General features: G+C 25.9%; 10 protein-coding genes across 10 annotated transcripts; 4 read left to right on the forward strand and 6 right to left on the reverse strand.

The window, feature by feature from the left end:
- Positions 1–1,657: 1,657 nt before the first annotated feature.
- DICPUDRAFT_153646 (uncharacterized protein) lies at positions 1,658–1,825 on the forward strand (the record flags this gene model as incomplete). The annotated part of the gene is made up of 1 exon (XM_003289232.1): positions 1,658–1,825. The coding sequence occupies one exon, from the start codon at positions 1,658–1,660 to the stop codon at positions 1,823–1,825; it is 168 nt and encodes a 55-aa protein (XP_003289280.1).
- Positions 1,826–2,077: 252 nt separating this feature from the next.
- DICPUDRAFT_80063 (uncharacterized protein) lies at positions 2,078–5,055 on the reverse strand (the record flags this gene model as incomplete). Its single annotated transcript, XM_003289250.1, has 3 exons — positions 2,078–2,220; positions 2,261–4,878; positions 4,964–5,055. The coding sequence occupies 3 exons, from the start codon at positions 5,053–5,055 to the stop codon at positions 2,078–2,080; spliced, it is 2,853 nt and encodes a 950-aa protein (XP_003289298.1).
- A 389-nt stretch (positions 5,056–5,444) lies between these two features.
- On the forward strand, positions 5,445–5,612 carry DICPUDRAFT_153648 (uncharacterized protein; the record flags this gene model as incomplete). Its single annotated transcript, XM_003289233.1, has 1 exon — positions 5,445–5,612. The coding sequence occupies one exon, from the start codon at positions 5,445–5,447 to the stop codon at positions 5,610–5,612; it is 168 nt and encodes a 55-aa protein (XP_003289281.1).
- A 2,457-nt stretch (positions 5,613–8,069) lies between these two features.
- DICPUDRAFT_80064 (uncharacterized protein) lies at positions 8,070–9,390 on the reverse strand (the record flags this gene model as incomplete). The annotated part of the gene is made up of 2 exons (XM_003289251.1): positions 8,070–9,189; positions 9,299–9,390. The coding sequence occupies 2 exons, from the start codon at positions 9,388–9,390 to the stop codon at positions 8,070–8,072; spliced, it is 1,212 nt and encodes a 403-aa protein (XP_003289299.1).
- A 283-nt stretch (positions 9,391–9,673) lies between these two features.
- Positions 9,674–9,826, forward strand: DICPUDRAFT_153653 (uncharacterized protein; the record flags this gene model as incomplete). The annotated part of the gene is made up of 1 exon (XM_003289234.1): positions 9,674–9,826. One exon carries the CDS (start codon positions 9,674–9,676, stop codon positions 9,824–9,826), a length of 153 nt encoding a protein of 50 aa, XP_003289282.1.
- A 1,783-nt stretch (positions 9,827–11,609) lies between these two features.
- DICPUDRAFT_153655 (uncharacterized protein) lies at positions 11,610–11,828 on the reverse strand (the record flags this gene model as incomplete). The annotated part of the gene is made up of 1 exon (XM_003289252.1): positions 11,610–11,828. The coding sequence occupies one exon, from the start codon at positions 11,826–11,828 to the stop codon at positions 11,610–11,612; it is 219 nt and encodes a 72-aa protein (XP_003289300.1).
- A 51-nt stretch (positions 11,829–11,879) lies between these two features.
- Positions 11,880–12,203, reverse strand: DICPUDRAFT_153656 (uncharacterized protein; the record flags this gene model as incomplete). The annotated part of the gene is made up of 1 exon (XM_003289253.1): positions 11,880–12,203. One exon carries the CDS (start codon positions 12,201–12,203, stop codon positions 11,880–11,882), a length of 324 nt encoding a protein of 107 aa, XP_003289301.1.
- Positions 12,204–13,783: 1,580 nt separating this feature from the next.
- Positions 13,784–21,547, reverse strand: DICPUDRAFT_153658 (uncharacterized protein; the record flags this gene model as incomplete). The annotated part of the gene is made up of 12 exons (XM_003289254.1): positions 13,784–13,927; positions 14,036–16,191; positions 16,266–16,619; positions 16,682–17,026; positions 17,097–17,193; positions 17,254–17,474; positions 17,549–17,902; positions 17,957–18,604; positions 18,863–18,992; positions 19,642–20,034; positions 20,108–20,338; positions 20,405–21,547. 12 exons carry the CDS (start codon positions 21,545–21,547, stop codon positions 13,784–13,786), a joined length of 6,216 nt encoding a protein of 2,071 aa, XP_003289302.1.
- Positions 21,548–21,886: 339 nt separating this feature from the next.
- On the forward strand, positions 21,887–23,495 carry DICPUDRAFT_35506 (uncharacterized protein; the record flags this gene model as incomplete). The annotated part of the gene is made up of 2 exons (XM_003289235.1): positions 21,887–22,488; positions 22,586–23,495. The coding sequence occupies 2 exons, from the start codon at positions 21,887–21,889 to the stop codon at positions 23,493–23,495; spliced, it is 1,512 nt and encodes a 503-aa protein (XP_003289283.1).
- A 180-nt stretch (positions 23,496–23,675) lies between these two features.
- DICPUDRAFT_153660 (uncharacterized protein) lies at positions 23,676–24,270 on the reverse strand (the record flags this gene model as incomplete). The annotated part of the gene is made up of 2 exons (XM_003289255.1): positions 23,676–23,916; positions 23,993–24,270. The coding sequence occupies 2 exons, from the start codon at positions 24,268–24,270 to the stop codon at positions 23,676–23,678; spliced, it is 519 nt and encodes a 172-aa protein (XP_003289303.1).
- Positions 24,271–24,833: the final 563 nt, after the last annotated feature.

Raw genomic sequence — 24,833 nt, forward strand, 5'->3', positions numbered from 1 at the left:
GTTAAAAGATGATAATAATGTTTAATAAAGAATGATTACTGAAGTATTTATAGTGTCATAAACAAGTTGACATGAATGTATATATATGTTAAACATGTGACATTTTCAACTAAATATATTATTTATGGAAGATTATTACTATTTTAAGAGTTATTTATTATAAAACTAATTATTACTATTTTAAGAGATATTATTATAAAACTAATTATTACTATTTTAAGAATATTATTATAAAATTAATTATTGCTATTTTAGGATTGTTAATAATAAAAATCACCTTAAAGATGTTGATACTGTTTCATTACAATTATGTAGTATAACTGCCCCCCCGTCCGACCATATATATACTGTTATGATATCGCTAATTTTACATATATATACTTAATCATTTGTAAGCTGTATAGAGCTTCATTACAATTGTATAACAAATAAACAACAAATAACAAATATTATATGTGTAATGAAATTGTAGTTTATTTAATAATATAGAATAAAAAAACCTCTGAAGTTTTAGACTGAGAACTTAAGGTATTTATACTGAATGAGATTGGTTCTAGAAGCTAATTCTTAAGTTATTTGGAAACACTGGAATTGGTAGTTACTAAACAGTAGTTAGTAAACAGCAGTTAGTGACTCTTAATAAGTCTAGGGTCATAGCGTTAATATAGCGATATCATAACAGTATATATATGGTCGGACGGGGGGGCAGTTATACTACAATTAATTGTATTAGTGACTCTTTAGCATAGTGGTTATTGTACTCGTCTCCAATGTGAGAAAACAGCAGAAAGCGGGGGGTCGGGCGTTCAACTCGCCCAAGGGTCAATCTTTATAATACCCAAATCTTCCTGGTGATTTGACAATGTGGCTAGACTAATTGTAATGTAATGTATTTGATGATAATACATTACAATGAATATATAAAGTAGGAGTTCAAATTAATAGTATAAATTAAGAAATTTCCACAATAAAAATAAAGATAATAAATTATATGATTTTTAAGTTTATGAGAAAATTGAATAAAACGAAAAATTCGAAAATTTTTTATTTTATTTTTTTTATTTTTTTATTTTTTTATTTTTAAAATTAAATTATTTTTAATTATTAAAATTATTAATTATTATAATTGTTTGATTAAATGACTATTTAAGTTATAATTAATTAATTAAGTGAATTTTGATGATAATACATTACACAATATGTAATGAACAAGGATCATTACTCAATAATAATCAATATTTGTAATGTATTCATATGCATTACATATTAATTAATAATAATTAACAATTATTTTAATTCATCAAAAAAGAATTTTTAAAAAAAATAAAAAAATAAAAATAATAAAAACTTTTTAGTTTTCGAATTTTACAAAAACATAAACATTTCATATAAATTTTATTTTATTTAATTATTTGATCTTAGTACCTTACAAATATCAATGAAGAATATAGATTCGAGATAAAGATAGTTTTCTTTTTCTTTTTGTCGAATGATCTTTTCTATATCTGTGTATTTGCTGAAATGAATTATATGTTCATCGGATATTTGGTGGTTTGGGTAATATAATCTGAGATTGATGTTGTTTCCATTTTTTTCATAAGTGGATAGTTAGTTATCTCGTTCAATAATATCTTTAACACTTTTTTGAATTATAGAGATGCTTGACAAGAGTATGTCTTCAACAGTATTGAAATTATTATGGGGAAAATCCTTAGTTTTCATTTCTTTCCAATCGTTGGATAAATCTAATATGATTGGTTTTATGTTTGAAGATGGTGGAATGATGTTTGTAGTTGGATTGGCTTTTAGAAAGACAAATTGGTGAAGATTGGAGATAGTGAAGATAGAAGATTAAAAATCTTTAATACGATCTAAATTCTTTTGATCTGTGTTTTGTGGTGTATAATTAATATACATTGAAATAGCTTTTAAAAAGCTGTTGGACAGTGCTAAAATTATTTGATAAAACTTAATTTATATAAAGTAAGATTTTATATGATGTTAACACTTGTCGGTTTTTATTTCCAGTTCTATTTAAAAAACAATAAATTTTTTATTGTTTTCAACTTTAATTAAATCAACCACATTCTTGTGATGAGTCTTGTTGTTGATCAAGTGTCTCTTCTTGTTTATATTGATCTTGTGACTTTGGTGTTTGTGGTGGAGAGATTGGAGTTTGATAGTCAAAATCATCAATTTCATCAAATGACTCATCATTATCTTATTATTATTATGTTCCTTTTGTTGTTAATATTAAGACTATTTGGTAATGAGCCGGGTGGAATTACTTGTTTATCACCAATTGTGAGTGTTGTGAGACTATTTGGTAATGTGCCAGGTAGAAATTCTTGGTTAAAAAGACTATTGAATGTGAGTGTTGTGAGACCATTTGGTAATGTGCCGGGTGAAATTACTTGGTTAAAATAAGAACCAAATGTGAGTGTTGTGAGACTATTTGGTAATGTGCCGGGTGGAGCTACTTGGTTAAAATAAGAACCAAATGTGAGTGTTGTCAGACCATTTGGTAATGTGCCGGGTGAAATTACTTGGTTAAAATAAAAACCAAATGTGAGTGTTGTGAGACTATTTGACAATGAGCCGGGAAAAATTACTTGGTTAAATGAAGAACCAAATGTGAGTGTTGTGAGACTATTTGGTAATGTGCCGGGTGGAACTACTTGGTTAAAACCATTACCGAATGTGAGTGTTGTGAGACTATTTGGTAATGTGCCGGGTATAAATACTTGGTCAAAATTAATACCAAATTTGAGTGTTGTGAGACCATTTGGTAATGAGCCGGGTAGAAATACTTGGTTAAAACGATTATCGAATGTGAGTGTTGTGAGACTATTTGGTAATGTGCCGGGTGGAATTACTTGGTTAAAACCATTACCAAATGTGAGTGTTGTGAGATTATTTGGTAATGAGCTAGGTGGAATAATTTGGTTAAAATGATCACCGAATGTGAGTGTTGTGAGACTATTTGGTAATGAGTTGGGTAGAATTACTTGGTTAAAATCATCACCGAATGTGAGTGTTGTGAGACTATTTGGTAATGAGCCGAGTGGAATTACTTGGTTAAAGTTATTACCGAATTTGAGTGTTGTGAGACTATTTGATAATGATCCGGGTAGAACAACTTGATTAAAATAGGAACCAAATTTGAGTGTTGTGATACTATTTGGTAACGAGCCGAGTGGAACAACTTGGTTAAAACGATAACCGAATGTGAGTGTTGTGAGACTATTTGGTAATGAATTGGGTAGAAATACTTGGTTAAAATCATCACCGAATGTGAGTGTTGTGATACTATTTAGTAATGAGCCGGGTGGAATTACTTGGTTAAAGTTATTACCGAATTTGAGTGTTGTGAGACTATTTGGTAATGTGCCAGGTGGATATACTTGTTTAAAATGTTTACCGAATGTGAGTGTTGTGAGACTATTTGGTAATGTGCCGGGTGAAATTACTTGGTTAAATGAAGAATTAAGTGTGAGTATTGTAAGACTATTTGGTAATGAGCCGGGTGGAACTACTTGGTTAAAACCATTACCGAATGTGAGTGTTGTGAGACTATTTGGTAATGTGCCGGGTGGAACTACTTGGTTAAAACCATTACTGAATGTGAGTGTTGTGAGACTATTTGGTAATGAGCTAGGTGGAACTACTTGGTTAAATGAAGAACCAAATGTGAGTGTTATGAGATTATTTGGTAAAGATCCGGGTAGAATTACTTGGTTAAAACCATTACCGAATGTGAGTGTTGTGAGACTATTTGGTAATGTGCCCGTTGGAACAACTTGGTTAAAACCATTACCGAATGTGAGTGTTGTGAGACTATTTGGTAATTGGTCGGGTAGAACTACTTGGTTAAATGAAGAACCAAATGTGAGTGTTGTGAGACTATTTGGTAATGTGCCGGGTGGAACTACTTGGTTAAAACCATTACCGAATGTGAGTGTTGTGAGACTATTTGGTAATGTTCTCGCTGGAACAACTTGGTTAAAACAATCACCGAATGTGAGTGTTGTGAGACTATTTGGTAATGAGCCGATTAGAATTACTTTGTTAAACTTACTACCGAATGTGAGTGTTGTAAGACTATTTGGTAATTGGTCGGGTAGAAATACTTGGTTAAATGAAAAACCAAATGTGAGTGTTGTGAGACTATTTGGTAATGAGCCGGGTAGAATTACTTGGTTAAAATCATTATCAAATGTGAGTGTTGTAAGACTATTTGGTAATGAGTTGGGTAGAACAACTTGGTTAAACTCATAACCGAATGTGAGTGTTGTGAGACTATTTGGTAATGAGCCGGGTGGAACTACTTGGTTAAAACCATTATCAAATGTGAGTGTTGTAAGACTATTTGGTAATGAGTTGGGTAGAAATACTTGGTTAAAATCTTCACCGAATGTGAGTGTTGTGAGACTATTTGGTAATGTGTCGGGTAGAATTACTTGGTTAAATTTATCACCGAATGTGAGTGTTGTGAGACTATTTGGTAATGAGTTGGGTAGAACAACTTGGTTAAACTCATAACCGAATGTAAGGGTTGTGAGACTATTTGGTAATGTGCCGTGTTGAATTATTTGGTTAAAATCATCACCGAATATAAGTGTAGTAATTGTATTTGGTAAAGTTTGAGTTAACTTTTTAGAAAAACTGTGCAAATATAAATGTGTCAAAAATGGTGGAAATTCACTTGTATCTGGTAGTGGATCACTACACCACTTAAGTTTTGTTATATATGATTTATCTGTATACTGGTCATAACGTGATTTATCAAAAACTACAACCCTATGTTCAATAAACTTTAAAATATATTTATAAATTTCAACTCTTATTACTTTATAATTCAAAACTCTATATAATAATCTATAATAAATAGTTGAAAAGAGAAAACACCAAATTAACATGCTTTTAATTAATATATTATTTATATTTATTGTATTGTACTTACCTATCACTAATATTACTACTTTTTTTTAACTCCCCATTTATCTCGAAAGATTCATCTGGGAGGTCTATTATCATTCTTAGAAGCTTATCCATTGTTAATATAAAAAAAAAAAATTTAAATAAATATTTTATTAAAAATTAAAAAAAATTTTCCCAAAAAAAAAAAAAAATTATATTTTTTAAAATTATAAAATATTTTTTATGCAACAAGAAGATTTTTATTTAAAAATTCTAAAAAATCATCAATACAAAGAGTATTTAAATCAAGTGGATTTTAAAAATAGTAACAAAGGATCATGATAATGATAATGATAATAATGATAATAATAATAATTATATTAAATATAATCAAACTAAATCAGTTACCCCCAAAATTTAGAATCAGTAAAGATATTATCATTTAAAGAGATAGAAATAGTAATACCAGATTCAATAAAGATAATAGAACTACTATTCAATAATAAAATTTTAAAGGCAATTAAATGTGCAAAAGTAATTTACATACATTAAGGTTTACAAATAGTCTAGAGGATGTATCTAATGAAGATCTAAAGGATTTTTTGGGATCAATAGACACATTAACCGAGTTAAAGCTTATGAAATCAAATGGTCTGGTAATTTCGAAAGAAATGTTACCCAAAAATGATTGAAGAGGTGTGAGTAAAAGAAACAAATTAGGATGTGCGTATTTGAACTTTTATTTTGGATCTATTGGCAATTTTAAAAGTGGTTAAAAATGAATAATTTTTTTTAAAAAATGGATAAAAAGATAAAAAAGAAATAATATTTTTTTTAAAAAATGGATAATGAACACGATAACGACAATCGGTAAAAATGGAGATAACGATAATTTTAGAACTCTAAAATAAAATAAAATTATAAAATAAAAAACATACCTATTATTTATTTATACTTTAAAATGTTTTAATATTATTTATTTATACTTTATATTATTATTGTAAAGGGTGTATTTATTTGATCTGCAACAGCACTTGACAAGGACTGCCTTTGGTTTAGCCCTATATTGATTTTAACTATTAATTATTATAAAATGTTTTAATATTATCTTTCTTAATAACTGAAGACTGATTATTGATTTACTGAGTATATTCTTTTATTATTTTTATATTGATGACTTTAATTCAATATTTAAATATATAGTTGTAAGACCCCCAACGGATTGACCTATTGTATTCAACGATGTTAATCCAATTGAATTTGAAGTTGTTACACCTGCTACTGATTGACTACCTCCAATTGTATTTGCTGTGGTTAATCCTGCTACAGAGTTTACACCCGAAATGAAAATACTCGATGCACCATTTGTAGTTAATTCACCTACACTTTGTCAATCCAATTAAAGTTATTAAACATGCTACTGATTGACGACCACCGATTGTATTTGCAGTTGTTAAACCTGCAACGGAATTTGCACCCGAAATTAAACCAACATTTGTATTTGAAGTTGTTAATCCTGCTACTGATTGGCCACCTCCAATTGTATTTGAAGTTTTTAAATCAGTTATTAACTGACCTGTTTCAATTGAGCTTGCAGTTAATCCAGTTGTTTTACTTGTTGTTATGTCAGCTATTGAATTTGAAGTAGTTAGTCCACCAACTGATTTCTGCAAATACTTTAGTTGTAAAATCACCTATACTTTGTCCAGTTACTATTGTATTTGCAGTTGTTAGTCGTGTTATTGATTGACCAGTTGCATCAGTTAAATCAGCTGTTAATCCAGTTGTTTTGCTTGTTGTAATCCAAGCTATTGAATTTGCAATAGTTAATCCACCAATTGATTGACATGTGAATTTAATGATGTTAATCCAATTAAAGTTGTTACACCTGCTACTGATTGACCAGCGAAAGTTGAAGTTTTCATTACCCTTATCTAAACTATTTGGGTTCTATCACTGTTGCTGGGGCCAAGGAAAATATTGCACTTTTGAATTTTTAAACGAACTTGCAATTGATTTGAATTTTGCTGATTTACCCGCGATTGAAAAAATTTGAGTTTCTGCGACTTTGTGACTTTTTATGATAGTTATTGCTATTAATTTTGAGATTATTATTATTGAGCAATAGTTGGTGGTTGGGTTGGTATTTATTATTACTTGTGAATAGTATAAAATCTCTTTTAATAGGTTCGCTGTGCATTTGGTAAACATTGGCTAAATCTTTATATAATTGATCAAAATCCTTTCATTCATGATATCGACGACAGCAGATCCTGTAAGGGTATTGAATGGTTTTAATTGGTAAATCTGTCTTTTGAAAATTAAAAATTTAATTTAATTGATGTTAGTAATTCTGTTTCTATTTTCTATATTTCTTCAACAATGCCAATTTCTATATGTGTGGGATTGTTGTTGTTGTTGTTGTTGCTGTTTTAAAATAATATATTAAATTACCTACTTGCTCTAGAAAGTTTTTAAACATATTTCAGCACTGTTAAAATTATTATTATTATTGATTTGATATGCTATAGTTTACATTATTAAAATTTATAATTACAAAAAAATTAATAAAAAATAAAATGGTTAAAAAAAAATAGAAAAATTTTTTTTAAAAAATAAAAAAAGAAGGGCGGAAAAGAAACAAATTATGATGTGTGTATTTGAATTGTTATTTTGGATCTATTGGCAATTTTAAAAGTGGTTAAAAGTGAATAATTTTTTTTTAAAAAAAAGATAAAAAAGAGATAATTTTTTTTTATAAAATGGATAATGAACACGATAACGATATTCGGTAAAAATGGAGATAATTTTAGAACTCTACTCTTTGCGCAAAGTGGTTGGCCTTTACAAAATTTTGGTATAAAAATTTGTTGCATATGTTGTGCAAATTTGAACCGCTTTTACAAAATAAAAGAATATTTTTTTCAAAAAACAGTTCCATTTAAAAAACCTTTAGAAATAATCTAATAAAATAAATTTTTTATAAAAATAATCATTATTTTTATAATAATAAAACTCAAATATTTGAGTATCCCCAAGAAATGAGTATCTTTGATTCAATGTAAACTCAATGGTTGCATTCAACTTTAATTAAATCAACCACAACAAATATATATAAAAAAATCTTTTTTAATTTTTTTTACATTTTTTTATTTTTTTGTATTTTTGAAAAGATTTAAATAAAAAATTCTTGGGATAATTATCTTGTTGTTGTTAATATTAAGACTATTTGGTAATGAGTCGGGTGGAATTACTTTTTTAATTTTATCACCAATTGTGAGTGTTGTGAGACTGTTTGGTAATGTGCCAGGTAGAAATACTTGGTTAAAAAGACTATTGAATGTGAGTGTTGTGAGACTATTTGGTAGTGTGCCGGGTGGAATTACTTGGTTAAAATAAGAACCAAATGTGAGTGTTGTGAGACCATTTGGTAATGAGCCGGGTAGAATTACTTGGTTAAACCGAAAACCGAATGTGAGTGTTGTGAGACTATTTGGTAATGTGCCGTGTGCAATTATTTGGTTAAAATTATTACCAAATATGAGTGTTGTGATACTATATGGTAATGAGCCGGGTGGAATTACTTGGTTAAAATAAAAATCGAATGTGAGTGTTGTAAGACTATTTGGTAATGAGTTGGGTAGAATTACTTGGTTAAAATCTTCACCGAATGTGAGTGTTGTGAGACTATTTAGTAATGTGTCGGGTAGAATTACTTTGTTAAACTTATCACCAAATGTGAGTGTTGTGAGACTATTTGGTAATGAGTTGGGTAGAATTACTTGGTTAAATTTATCACCGAATGTGAGTGTTGTGATACTATTTGGTAATGAGCCAGATTTAATTTCTCGGTTATAACTAAAACCGAATGTGAGTTTTGTGAGACTATTTGGTAATATGCCAAAATTTTTGTTAAATTTAGAAATATGACGACCGAATGTAAGTGATGTGAGGCTATTTGGTAATTTGCCGTCTGGAATAATTTGGTTAAAATCATCACCGAATATAAGTGTAGTAATTGTATTTGGTAAAGTTTGAGTTAACTTTTTAGAAAAACTGTGCAAATATAAATGTGTCAAAAATGGCGGAAATTTACTTTTATCTGGTAGTGGATCACCACACCACTTAAGTTTTGTTATATATGATTTATCTGTATACTGGTCATAACGTGATTTATCAAAAACTACAACCCTATGTTCAATAAACTTTAAAATATGTTTATAAATTTCAAATCTTGTTACTTTATTATTCAAAACTCTATAAAATAATCTATAATAAATAGTTAAAAAGAGAAAACACCAAATAACATTATTTTAATTAATTTATTAATACATAAATATTCTTTTAATTTATATTTATTGTATTGTATTGCACTTACCTATCACTAATATTACTGCTATTTTTTAACTCTTCATTTATCTCTAAAGATTCATCTGGGAGGTCTATTATCATGCTCAGAAGCTTGTCCATTGTTAATATATAAAAAAAAATAGAAAAAAAAAAAAATTATAAAAAATTAATAAAAAAAATATTTTTTACAAGAAAAATAGATATTTTTTTACCTCACATAAAATAAAATATAATAAATTTTTAATTTAAATTTATATTATTACTGCAAAATCGGAAATCATTATAATAAAAAATATTAATAAAAAAATCAATCAATCACATAATTTTGATTATGATATATAACAATAATGATCTATTTTATAATTTTTTATAATATTATCTATAAAAATCCACAAATGCTTGGATGGGTTATAATATCGTCTCTGCTACTTATCACTTTGCTGCCAATAAAATGTTTGTTGCTTTTGATGAAGGCTTTGGTCAACAAAGAGTTTGTGCTGCTTGTGGTACTTATGTTGAAGTTGATTTATCACCATGGTTTGGTTTAAATAATTAAAATAATATAATATTATAGCTTAAAAGTAATAGTTGTCTAAAATAAAATTTATTAAAAATATCAAAACTTTATATTAAATAAAGTAGTAATAATTTTTATTAAAAATATCAAAAATACAGTAATAATTTTTTTTATTTTATTTAATTTAAAATTTTAAATAAAAATAATTGTTTGTATTTTCTTTTCTTTTTTTAAAAGACCTGAAAATTTTACTAATCATTTGAATTAATCCTGGGAAACTAATTAGATTTAAAACAATACTATTTTTTGATTCTAATTCCTTTCTATTCTTATTATAATGAACTGCTTGTTCTACTTGAGATTCAAATAAATTATCTTGTACTATTAGAGTAAAATACAACTAAATTTCAATATTAATTTATATTGATTCTGGGTTCCAAACCATACAATACCTGAGGTGTTAATTTAGTTTTTCATTCCATCTTTCCCTTTTTGCTTTTACTTTAGAAAATGTCACTTTAAAATCTATTTTTTCTTTTCAATTAACCCCTGCTTGTGGAAGAACTGGAGCTATTCTTATTTCAAATGATAAAGATGTGATTTGTTTCTTGGATGATGAAGTTGACTTTCTTAAATTTAACGATTTAATAATTGAAACATAGAATGAAACGATTTTATTAATAATTTGGTCTTCATCTATTTCTTAAAAAGAAATATAGAATGAATTATCAAAACTAATAATTTAATCACCTTCGATTTCAATATTAATCGATTTCAATATCTAAAAGATCATGTTCATTTTCATCTTCATCTTCATTATATTTTTAAGCTCTTACAACTTGGTACATAGCCAGTACGATGAATATTTTCTTTTTGTATTTAAGATGATGAGTCAATTGGTGATGCTGGGTGATGATTTTTCTTTATGTTCTTCTTGTAAATTTTCTGAAGCTGATGATTCATTATTATAGTTATCATCAACGAAAAATGTCATTTTCTTTTCTTATTATGGTGATGAAACTGTTAAATCATCAAAATCTTGAACTGGATTATCAATTTGATTTAAACTCATTAAAATTGGTACATTATTTTCACCTGATAACCATTCTTTTAAAGACTATTAAAAAAAAATTAGAATCAATTTTTTTTTTTAGATTTTTTAAAAAATTATAATTATAATTATACTTACTAAATATGGTTTAGTTGAAATAGAATATGGGAATAAATCATCAGCAAATTGTGATTTAACCTTTGAAAAAATGATTGGAGTAAAATTGTTTGGGTTGCTTTTAATAAACTATCAATTTCAACTATATTCAAAACTCTTTTTGGAATTGCACAAATACTTTTCTTTATTCTGAACTACTTCATAACGAAACATGTCATTCTATCATCTTTGAGAACCAACGGTGGCAATGAATGGTGAATTACCTTAGCAAACACAACGAGATGGTTTAACACATTAATGACAAACAACTACTTGAAATGATTCACCAGTACGTGGATCAATAACTCTATTCTTAAAATCTTTACCGGTAGCAAATATTAAACTAAATATATTACATATCATTAACATTAGGCATAGAAAAGCAAACTGGATAGTTGATAAATTGACCTAAACTATTCTTTACCACCAGGATGAATACAAAAAGCGGAATTGAACGATCTAATTAGAACTCTTCATTAATAACTTTTAATTTTCTATTGATTTGATTCTATCTTGTTTTTAATAGGCTTACTACCTAGAATAAGCACCCATACACCTTTATTCCGTACAACTAATATTACATCAACTAAAGAATTTTTTTTAAGTAATAATTACTTAAAAGAATCTCCAAAAAAAATGTTGTTGTTTTAGTTGTTGTAGTCTTTGTAGCTTTTGTTGTTGTAGTTGTTGTAGTTGTTGTAGATGTTGTTGTTGAATTTGAAAAAATAGATGTTCTTGTTGAACTCTTTGATGTTGTTGCTGTCTTTGTGTTTCTTGTACTTGTTGTTGGTATAGTTGTTGTTTTTGTAGTTGTTGTTGTTGACGTAGTTGCATTATCTGGTGATGTTCTAGGTTCATTTGTTGTTGATATGGTAGTTCATGTTGTTATTGTTGTTTTGTTTGTTGATGGTATAGTCTTAGATTTTGTTGTACTTGTTCATCATCGAGGATAGATCTTTCAAATGAGTGTATACCATGTAGTCTGTCACGATAGTGTCTATGATCGTATCCAAGATGTAGACTTTCTATATGTACCTTTTCCCAGAAATCGGAATTAAAGGCACAATGTGAGCAGTATTCCCCTTTAATGGTAGAGCAACGGCAACGGCAACGGTTGTTTTTCTTGAAGATGAACTTTCCATAACAATAATAAAAAATGGCAACAACAACAATAAATAAAAAAATGCACATTAATAAAATATGAATCATTTTTTTTTTAAAAAAATAAATAATTATTTAAAAAAAAAATTAAATGTATATTAGTGTAAAAAAAAAAAAAAAAAAAAGAAATTTAAAAATTTTTAAAAAAAAATAAATTAAAAAATAAAAAATATTCAATTGTTTAATAAAATGTTTTTATTAAATTATTATAATTTATATTATTTAATTTGATATGGCTGTATAGGTTTTATTTTATTTAATAGTTTAAAATGAGAATTATAATTTATTCTATATTTTGATTTGAAAATTTCATTAAATTCTCTCTTAAATGATATCCTGAATGCCTAGCTAATTGTAAAAAAAAGATTAATTAATTTCAAATATTATTTCTATATAGTTTAATAATTTATAAGTTTAATTCTGATGAATAAATATTATTATTATCTATTTATAAATGAATATTTTTTTTTAATTTACTTTTATTTTAATTTTATTATTTTTTTTATTAATTTTTGAAATTCGACTTCATAATTTTTAAAAAAAATTATTGTATTTTATATGAATAGTTTTATTTTTTTATTAATAATTATCAATCTATAGTTTAATTAGTAATCTTTTATATATTTATAAACAAAATTATTTATTACATATTTTTTTTTTATTTTTTTTTATTTAAAAAAAAACATTTTAAACTTAAAACATTGGGAACATTATCATTTATATTTATTTACACATTTTATTATAAAAGAAATATTACATTCATTTATTTGTTATTATTATTTTGAAATATATTAAAAAATACCCTTTTTAAATAATTACAATAATTTTTTTAATTTTTTTCACCCATTTCCCACTGCATATAATATATTTTTCATTTATATTTTAATAAAAAAAACTTTTCCTTTATTAGATAATAAACATCTATTAAAATAATAATAAATGTTTTTTAAATAATAAAATTTATTTTTAAATTTTTTTTTTATTATATACAAATAGTTTAAAGACGTAAACCTTCTTAAATAATTTTATAAATCTTTTCCACAGAATATGGGTGATAGTTAAAGCTCATGAGAACATACAAGAAAAAAATTAAAAAATTAAAAAATTAAAATTTAAAAAAAAAACTAGTTTTTTTTAGTTATTTATTCAAGTTCTCAATCTAAAACTTAAGAGGTTTTTATTAATTTAATAAACTACAATTTCATTACACATAAAATAATTATTTATTTGTTGTTTATTTACCTATATAGAGCTTGTTTACCAAAGTAAATTCATAGGGACTCTTTAGCATAGTGGTTATTGTACTCGTCTCCAATGTGAGAAAACAGCAGAAAGCGGGGGGTCGGGCGTTCAACTCGCCCAAGGGTCAATATTTTTTAATACATATATCTTCCTGGTGATTAAACGAGACCATCTTCCTAGTGACCCTCTGTAAAATCATGTTGGGATCCATTGCTATACCTTTATACATTGGACACCCTGGCTCCTTGAATATAACTGATTCTACCTTCATAAATGCAATATATTTGATTCCCGAATCAGCTCGAACAATTGATATTAGTTAATGAATTTTTTTTTACTATCACTATAACCATGGCTTTACTACGCAGACCCAAAGGTCTTTGTTTTTAATTTTTAATTTTAAATATTGAATACATTACAAAATGAATATTAACAATGGAGTTATGCTTAATTGAAGAATAATTAACAGTACATGCAAGATTTAAGAATATTTTAATATATTTGCAATATCGATAGTTTAGAATATTTTCCTTAAAAACATTATAATAAAAAATTAAATAAAGTTTGCTGATTAAAAACTGATGAAATGAAAAGATAATATTATTTATTTAACGTTTAAATATTCTATATAAAATTACTTTTAATCTTAGACATTTAATAGATTTTGAAACTTTAAATAAGATTATTAATGCTACAATAACCAAGAAAACAACAGAACCTATTACTATACCAGCAATTTGAGAAGATGATAGTTTTGAAGATGATTCTTTTGAACAAATGGCATTTGGACCACTATTTGATTCCCTGTTTGAATCTAGTAAAACCCCAAAGTTTGGATCTATTTCTATTATATTTTTAAAATGAGGAATTTGAATTGCTATATAAGAGAATTGTTCGCTTGGTGATGCTACATCTATGTTACTATAATTAACCAATAATCTATTACTTAATGGTGTAATTGTTGTGTTATCAATGATTCCTCTTTTTATAAATTTACCTTCAAAGCTGTAACCACCAATTTTCAAAGTCATATAGTCCAATCCATCATTAAAACCAAATTGTTTACTTGAACAAACATTTTTTTCATTACTTTTGAAAGCAGTCTTTATAATTAACTCCAAAGAATTAAAAAATGTTTCAAATGGATATTGATCTACACTTATATAATATTTGAGGCTAAATGGATTAATTGTAAAATTTTGGTGCGCAAAATTGATGTTTGATTCTTTATCATGCCATTCCATTGTTACAACAATATTTGAGATGACATCAGAACCATTTTTGATAATATTTGAGGTATAGCTATAGGTTGAGGCTGATAATTCTTTATATTCCCACTCTCTAAAATTATGATTATTAATTTGATTGCCATAAATATCCAATTCTCTTATTGCAACAATTGAAATATCGGTATTTAATTTAATGTTACTATTGCTAACTGGGAATTCGTTTGTACTGTCTGGTGAGGTGGTATTAATAGGTGGTTTAGGGATTTTTAGAGTTTCTGATAAACAATTTCTTCCGCTATATGGTGAAATACAACGACATCCTATTTTATCAATACATGTGCCTCTAGTTGGACCACCACAATTATCTAAACATTGACCAATTGGTATTTCTGATGAGGAGGACGACAATGACTCTGATCCTGGTTCAGATAGCTTTGGAATTACGATACCATTGGACTCGACACCACTTGTAGAAACTTTTACTAAAAAATCATTGGTGTAGTTTTGGACTGTGACAAGCAAAGCAACATTTGTATATTCTGTAACTGGAACTTTTTCATAAGCATAACCATCAAAGCTGATTGATACAAAAGTACTGGCAACATCAGAAGCTAAATTTTTACCCAAAATTGTTAATTGATTACTGGTGTCGGATGGAACAATCCAGGATTCTATGACTGGTTTTCTTATAAAAGTGGTTTGAAGGAAATAGGTTGAAGTTGGTAAAAGTGAGTTTATATAAAATGATGGATAACCATTAGTATTATAACTTGTATCTACAATACCAAATACTGAAACACTAATGCCCCCAGGATATCCAAATCCATATGGAATATCACAAACTGCCTTATAGTTTTGAACTATATCGTTATTAATTGTTTCGCTACCTTTGTATTCTGTAATGCATTCTAATCTGGTTTGAGAGATATCACCTAGATTTTGTGAGCTTTCTAAATATACAACTGGATTGTGATCAAGAGAAATTCCAACATCATCATAGGTTTGGAAATTAAATGGTACTATAAAGGGTTCATTATTTGGTCTTGCAACGTTAATAGTATTCACCGAAGTTGTGATAAATTTTAATGTTGGAGAGGTTGTGTCGATATTTGAGAGTTGGTAATCAACTAAAAAACTGAACAATGATTGATCAGTAATTTTATAAAGGGGTGAAATTGGTAAAGGGTATTGTGGGACACTGTTTTTGGTAATATAATCTATATCTTGATCATAAATAGATTCTGATTTGAAACCTCTTTGATCGACCAATGTTATATTATAGAGTTTATAAGTTTGAGGTTTTTTACTTGTGTCAAATACTCCTTCAACATCCAATAAAATATTTTCTATCTTCTCTTCAAAGCTATATGATTTTTCAACGAGTACACGAGGTTTTCTGTCAAAGCTACCAATAATACTAATAAAAACTTCCTTTAAATATCCCTTTGTTTCGATTCTAGCTTTCCAACCAAATGATTTAGATTGATCTGATAACAAAGCATTATTTGATGTTGTAATTCCATTATATTGTAAATCTGTAATAATTGGTGGTAATTCGTAACAATCTATTTGATTGAAAAGATAAAAAGGTTAAAATTAAGTTTTTTTATTTTTTTATTTATATATATTTTATATTTACCTGATGAAACAATGTTTAGATTTGCTTTATTATTAAATAATGAATAAAAGTAATCATTTGTATATTTTTTACCATTTACAACCAATACATATGGTATGGTTCCAGAACATAACTTAGCTGGGATAACGACTGAAATTTTAAATAGTTTTGAAGACTTATCTCTTAAATAACGATTTGCAGTATTATAATAATCTATATATTTGTCACCATAGACCCTATCTAAAATAAAAAATGAAACTGGAATATCCTCTTCAGAGTTTGTGTAGTTAAAAACAAGGGTAACCAATCTTCCTTCACTGGAAACATCATAAACATTACTTTCAAATTCGAATTGAGAAACTTTAAAATCAAAATCTAAATAAATTAAAAAGTTAATTTTTGTTTTATTAAAACTATTATAAAAAACAATAACATACCGCTAACTAATCTTGGAAGTTCTTCTAGATCTGGTGAGACTTTGTAATAAAATGGCGAATATAGATCGATACCTGAATTTGGATCATTTTGACATAATACTTTATTTCCAGCTCTATCTGAATAGTAACATGTTAAATCAAAGTTTGCAATGATTAACTTTTCAAAGGTACCATCGAGTACTGAACCAGATACAATATCAGCAGCAGTTATATAATTACCGGCATAGTAAAGATATGAAAAACCAGATAAATTATCCTCTATACTAATTTTTAAAATTGCATATAAACCATTACCACCTCTTGGATATATTATTGAAAAGCTATTTAATTGTGGCGGTGTATCATCTGTTAAAAATAAAAAATTAATATTAAAATGAAAAGTAAATATTATTGAATAATTTAAATAAACCCTTACCATTTTCAGCAGATTTAAATGATTGAAATGAATCCATTAAATCAGTTTTTATTGAAAATTGAATACCACCTAAATCTTTTTCAAAATTGAATGGAAACTTTTATTTTTAGGTTAATAACTAATTTTTTAATTTTTTTTAATTTTTTATTCTACTTACAGAATATTCTATTGGACTGCCAGCAACCGACTTTTTTAAACCATATGGATATTGGGGTTTAAAACTATTAGAAAGACCAAAATTAATAGCAAAACTGTAATCTATTGGAAAAGAGGCTAGTGAAAATTCAAAAACAACTAAACTTTGTAAAAAGGCTGGGAATATAGTGGTATCCAAGTCTCCAACTGTGAAGGTAGCACCAACTACACCACTTTCAATTTCTATATAAAATTAAATATTGTATTAGTAAATCTGTATTTTGTTGAATGATATCGCCAATAAATAATAAACCTACTTGGATTTTTTTTTAAAATAGTTTTTAATTCAGTTGATGATGTTTTACCATATAAATTAGTGGAGATTGTTGAGGTTGTTTCAGTCTCAGAGGATCTATCTCTTGGATAATATGATGTTGTTACCAAAACTTGACCTCCAGTATTATAATTACCTGAAACTAGTCTAGCTCTATGATTCTTGTCTAATTGGAGCGTGCCATCCACTGTTGCAAGACCATAAAACAATACCTTAGAATCGATACTATTAACATCAAAAAATGCTAATGTATTTAAATCCCAATTATTTCTTGTTGTATATTCAATACCTGTTGGATATTGATTATCAAATGTAATTAAATTAACATTACTTGGGTCTAAAATAAAAGAAAAAAAAACAAAATATTAGTAATCTATTCAATTTAATATACTTTTCTTTATATAATCATTATTAAATACAATACCATTTACTGCAGAGTCAATATTAATTGTAAATTTAAGAGATGTACTATAAAAAACATCAAAAGTCATAGTTGTAAAACCCGTTATTGTTGAGTATTTATTAAATATTAAATTAAATTGAAAGAATTTTAATTCTGATCTCAATACTGAAAGTTCGAATGGATAATCATTTGAATTTGGTACAATATTTACAATTTGAATTGGCTTTTCTAAAACAGTATTGATTTTTACATAAAAGGGATTTTCAACTTTAACTGGGGTATCGATGAAATAATCTTGTGAAATATCTACTTGTTGTGGGGGCTCTTGACAAATATATTCTACACTTTTACCATCCTCATTACCAAATGTGAACGAAAGACCACCCCTTCCATTATCCTTATAAACAAAAAAGTAAACTCTATCGGGACTATAAGTATCTGTTGATTTGATATCTGCTTCTAAAATAAAGTTATAAATGTAGTGAGTTCCATTTCGAGATTCGGAAGCAATATGGAATTGGCTTGAAGATGAAAGTAGGACCATTGTATCACCATGAACTAAAAAAATTTCATCTATTGAACCTACATCATTTTGTGATGTAACAATCACTGAATAAAACACTTTACATTTTCCATCTATTTAAAATTTAATAATTGAAATAAATAAAAATTTTAAATTTAGAAATAATATTAAAAATAAAAATAAAAATAAAAATAAAAATAAAAATAAAAATAAAAATAAAAATAAAAATAAAAATAAAAATAAAAATAAAAATAAAAATTTAATTTTTTTTTAAAAAGGGGGGAAAATGCGAAAGTAATTTATAATAATAATAATTGAAGAAAGACTGCTTTGGTACAATTAATTAATAAAAGTATGATTTTAAAATTTACCCAAACCATACGAATCTTTGATTACTTCATAAGATGGAATTTCCACAGGAGATTGACATTTGATAAAATTAAAAAATAATGTGGTTAAAAGAAATATTAAAATATTAATATTCATATCTATAAATGAAACCTTTATTCAACATAACAAAATAAAAAAATATATAAATAATAAAACAAATTGTGATTGTTGATATTTTTAGTTTTTTTTTTTTTTCGTTTTGGTGTTTTTTTAAAAAAAAAAAATAATTTTAAAAAAAAATAATTTTAAAAACAAATTGAGGATCTTTTTAGTTTTTTAGGAAAAATTGTTCAACTCTAACAATTTTAAAAGAATGGTGATTTGTTGGTTTTGTTGGATTAAGGAACACAAATTGGTTCATTTATTTTAAAAAAATTAGGGTAAAAAGAGGAATGTAAATAAAAAAGACACCATCAAATCATGATATGGTTTTTAAGGGGTGGGTTTTTACAACCGTTTAAAAAAAAATAATAAGAAAAATATGAATAATTTTAAATATTAATTATAAATAGAAACTTTTTTACATTTTTATTTTATTTCTTTTTTTTTTCTTTTTTTTTTTTACAATTGTACACTGCAAATAATAATAATATTATTTTTTCCAACTGCTATTATCCATTTTTAGGACCTGTTCAGTAAAAGAGGAGGGTGTATCTGCCATCACAGAATCAGCTTTTTGTGCCTATTTTTTTTTTTTTGTAAAATAAATTAGTTAATAAATATAAATAAAAACAAATAAAAATTTAAATTTAATACAAACATTTGCAACTGTAATAGGTCTTGCCCAAATACTAAAATTTTTAAAACTAACAGTGATAATCCAATCTTTGGTGCATAATAAATCACAAACCGGGTCAGAGTGGGCTCGATGTGAAACTATTGGATATATGATTGGTGCGATGGATCTTGAAACACTTTTAACCAATACTGTATTATTTTTTTGATGATGCTGTTGTTGTTGTTGCAGCAGCTGTTGTTGTAGTTTTTCTTTCTCTTTTTTTTTTTCCTGTTCATTATTAAATATAGTAAATGCTAATTGAATTGATAAGGAATCCTCACTTGTTTTATTTAAATTTGAATTTGAATTTGAAATATTATTATTATTATTATTATTATTATTATTATTATTATTATTATTATTATTATTATTTGACTTTTAAAATTAAATTGAATTAATAAATAACTTAAATACATTTTAAACCAATAATATTATATAGATAACCTACAAAACTTTTACCTCTTTGTTTTCTTATACTTTCTTTTGAGAAATCCCATAGTAATAACCTTGTATCTTCGCCACCAGAGACAATACGATATTGGTTTGAACCAGGAGGAAAAATAAATGGATCAAACTTTACGCAACCAATCCAAGATTGATGACCCTGGCCCCTTGTTACAAGTTTATAATCTCCATTGCCAAATGACCAAATGCTAATATAATCATCCTCACCTCCAGTCTAAAATCGTATGAATATGGTTAATAATTAATAAATAATAAAATAGAGGGCTAAAAGATTACTTACAACTAGAAATTCACCATCTGGGGACCAATCAACTGATAATACACCACCAAAATAAGTTTCATAAGATACTATATGATTTTTTGTGTCAAATTCATAAACTCTTAATAGACTATCTTGGCAAGCTACTGCTAAATATCTGCCATTTGGTGAAAATGAAATTGCATTTATTTTTTTCTTTAAACAAATTTCCCATGTATCGAGCGGATTAGATTTTTGATGGTGTTGTTGTTGTTGTTGTTGTTGTTGTTGATGTTGTTGATGTTGTTGATGTTGTTGTTGTGGAGGATAGTTTTGTTTTTGAGTTTGTATATTAATATCGAATAGCATTAAATAGCCATTATCAAAACCGGCAATAAATTTATCGTCACAGCCAGGCAACCATTCTAAACATAAACATTTTAATTTTCTTTTATTTGATTGGTTACTATTACTACCATTTGAATTACTATGACCATTTGCTGATGAATTTGAACTGGGTTGATTTAAATCTCTATTGAATGCGTTGGTTATGATTGATTTTTCGGGGTCAAATAATAGGATTTCTCCAGTATCTGTGCCCATTAGAATTGAAAGAGATCCTAGATTTTTTTTTGTTTTTTTAATTTTTTGACAAACTAAAACACACTGAAAATTAATTGGATTCCTAGTTACAAGCTCTGCTTTTTCAATATTTGTAAATGAAAATAATGATAAACTGGAATTATTTGTGAAAAAAAGTTGAACTTTTTCCTCTTGCTTTGTATTACTATTGTTATTTTGGTTTTTTTTATTTATATTTATATTATTCGAAACTTGATGATTACCAGGTGTTGCATACTCTTCAATTGGTATATATGATCCCATTGATGATTTTATAACATCATTACTAATCTCATTACTATTATTACTATTATTATTAACATCATCATCATTGTTGCTGTTATTACCATTACCATTATTATTATTATCACTATTGCTATTACTATTATTATTATGATTATTATTATTATTACAATCTAAATCATAAAATGATATTTTAGGTGCAATATTTGAAACAAATTTTCTTAAATATCTATTATCCATTCTAAAACTTTCATCTCTAATGAGTCTGTAGGGTCCCTCCTCTGTCTTGAAACATGGTTTAATTGATTTTATATTACTCATTTTATAATATAAAATTTATATGTATTATTATTTATATTTATTTACAATGAAAAAAAAAAAAAAAAGTTATTATAATTATTTTATTTTATGTATATGTATGATTATATAAAATAATTGTTTAAATTTATTATAAAAAAAAAAATTAATATTTTTTTTAATTAAAAAAAATAAATATTTTTTTGTTTTTTATTTTTTAATTTTTTTTTTTATTTAAATTTTTTTTTTTTTTAAAATTTTTTACGATAATTTTTTTCATAAGTGGGTGTTTTGTGAATTTGTATAAAAATAACTTTTTTTTTTTTGTTTTTCAAGATGGAATCAACTATTTCAAACACACCAATGGAGTTGGATAGCAGCAATAACTCTACCATCACACCAACACCAACCACTACAGTATCGACAACTAAATCACAAGTTTTCAATTTTAATTCGATTAATGAAGGCGAAAATGTTATTTTAGATATAAACAATGGTGAAAAATTTTCAATTGTCAAAGTTAAAAGAGGATTAAAAACTAGAATTGGTAAAAAACAAATCAATATCAGTGAAATTATTGGTAAACCATGGTTCAGCAGTTTCCAAGTTGTAAATGAAACCAATACATTGAAAATAGTTACTCAAAAAGAATTAGACGATGCATTAAATAATTTAGTAGAATTAAATCAAAATGATGCCGATAATAGAAATCTCGATCAAAACAATACTGCACAAAAATTAACCCAAGAAGAAATTACCAAGATGAAAGAATCTGGTACCGATTCAAATACAATTATTAAAACTATTGTTGAAAACAGTTCAAGTTTCCAAACTAAAACTGCATATTCCCAAATTAAATATTTAAAAAAGAAAATTAAGAAGTACTCAACTATTGTTAAAGTTATCAAGCCAACTTCAAAATCATTAACTGAAGCCTATTATAAAAAAGATGCTAGAAAAATTTGGTAATTATTTTTATTATTCCATATTCTCTTTTCACTTTGTAGTAGTTATATACTAATAAAAATCACATTCCTTTCTTTTTTGTTTTATGAAATTTAGTAATCTTAGATTCGATTCATTTGGTCAATTATTAACTTTAGCCAATATTAGATCTGGTACTCAAGTTTTAGTTGTTGAAACATGTATGGGTTTAGTTACAGGCTCAATTGCAGAAAGAATGGGTGGTGAAGGTACAATTTTATCTGGATTTATTGGTAAAGGTGCATCATTATCAATTGTAAATAATTTTGGTTTCCAATCTGATGTTTTAAATACTATTTATCCATTCAATATAAATTTAATAAATAAATTAAACAAAAAAGAAGATATTTCAGAAATTATAAACCCAACTGTAGGTTTAGATTCAAAAAATAAAAATAAAAGACAAGATAATAATAAAGAGGATCAAGACGACCAAGAAAATGGTGAAGAAGCAATTACAAATCAAAAGAATGATACTTCAACCAATAACATTTCAAAATTATTAAACGATGGTACCTGGTCATTAGTTATCGTCACTAAATATTCACCATTAAATATATTATTAGCATGCTGGCCATATTTGAATGCCAGTGGTAACTTTGTAATCTTTTCACAATTCCCACAACCATTAATCGAATGTCACCAATTCCTTCACAGTAATCAAATGGCAATTAATCAACAAATCTCTGAAATTTGGATGAGAGAATATCAAGTATTACCAAAAAGAACCCATCCAACCATGGGTATGGACGGTGCCAGTGGTTATTTATTATCTGGTATTAAAGTTAATAATATCACAAAACCAACAATAGCATCAACAACTACAACCACAACAACCAATACCACAACAACTACACCACCATCATCAGATCCATTAGATATTGAAAAACAAGTTATAAACAGTACCACCACCACCACTGCAGAAGAAGATGAAACTAGTGAATCAGTATTAAAAAAAAGAAAACTCGACGAAGAAGAAAAAAATTAAATATTTACATAATAAATAATTATGTATATAACTACACGATAATAAAAACTTTTTTAAAAAAAATACATATAAATACAAAACAAATACACATCTTTCCTTTTTTAAAAAAAAACTTTATATTATTTATTATTATTATTATTATTATTATTATTTATTATTATTATTTTCTGTATTTAATGTTTATCTAACATTTTTAAATTTCATTTTTTCTGCTTTCTTTTCCATTTTTTCTCTTCTTTTACTCTTATCACCTTGAGCATCAGTTTGTTTTGGTCTATTTAAAAAGTATGGTTGGATAATTGATGTCCATAATTTGTAACCTGCAAAGATTGGAACAATTAAAACTAAATATAAACTCTTGTCACTAAATAAACCTAAAAATTGAACTATAGCACAAACATAAATAATGTCAAAGTAATACCTATATATTTTAAAAATTAAAAAAAATAATTAATACTAAATGTTTTTTTGTTTTTTTTAATTATATAATTACTTACTCTGTTAAACCTCCCATGGTTAAATCAGAACCACCGTCAATAAGTTCGCCAGATTGATCAAAAGTTGGTTGGCACATTGTATTGATTAAATAGAAAGCTAATAAATTTAAAAATTGAATGAAAAAGTAACCATACATTGTCCATCCACCAAAAGTCTCTTTGTTATAAAAGATACGATAGCAGATATATGGAATTGTAGTGCATGCTACAATTAGCTTTAACTTTATCATTTCTTTATCATTTTGTTGTTTTCTTTTCTTTGCTGCTGCGTTGGCCATTTTGTCTTGATTTCTTTATTAATGATCAAAAAAATAAAAAATATGAACACTCTTCAAAAAAAAAAAATAAAAAATTTAAAAAAATTTAAAAAATAATTTATTTTTTTATTTTATTTTTTAATTATTTTTTTTAATATTTTTATAATTATTTGTTGTGTGTTTGTTTGTGTTGTGTTGTGCTTTTATTCTTTTGGTAAATAAAAAATATATTATTAAATTAATAAATAAATATCATATCCAACAATACTCTATCTTCTTTTATTTATTTATTTTTTTTTATTATTTTTTTTTTTGTTTATTTTTTAAATAATTTCATTTTAATTTTATTTTTTAAAATTTTTTTTATTTTTTATTTTTTATTTTTTTTGGAAATTAGTTAAACTAAAATTTTCGTTATCTTTTAATTATAATAAATATTTATATATATATAAAGTTTGTATAATAATAATAGTTATAATAATAGTTATAATAATAGTTATAATAATAATAATAATAATAATATTTATATATATTACTAAAAAAAAAATAACTATAAAAATAAATAAACAAAACTATTTATTATA

The sequence above is a fragment of the Dictyostelium purpureum genome, assembly GCF_000190715.1.
Source record: "Dictyostelium purpureum unplaced genomic scaffold DICPUscaffold_168, whole genome shotgun sequence".
NCBI classification, from domain to species: Eukaryota; Evosea; class Eumycetozoa; order Dictyosteliales; family Dictyosteliaceae; genus Dictyostelium; species Dictyostelium purpureum.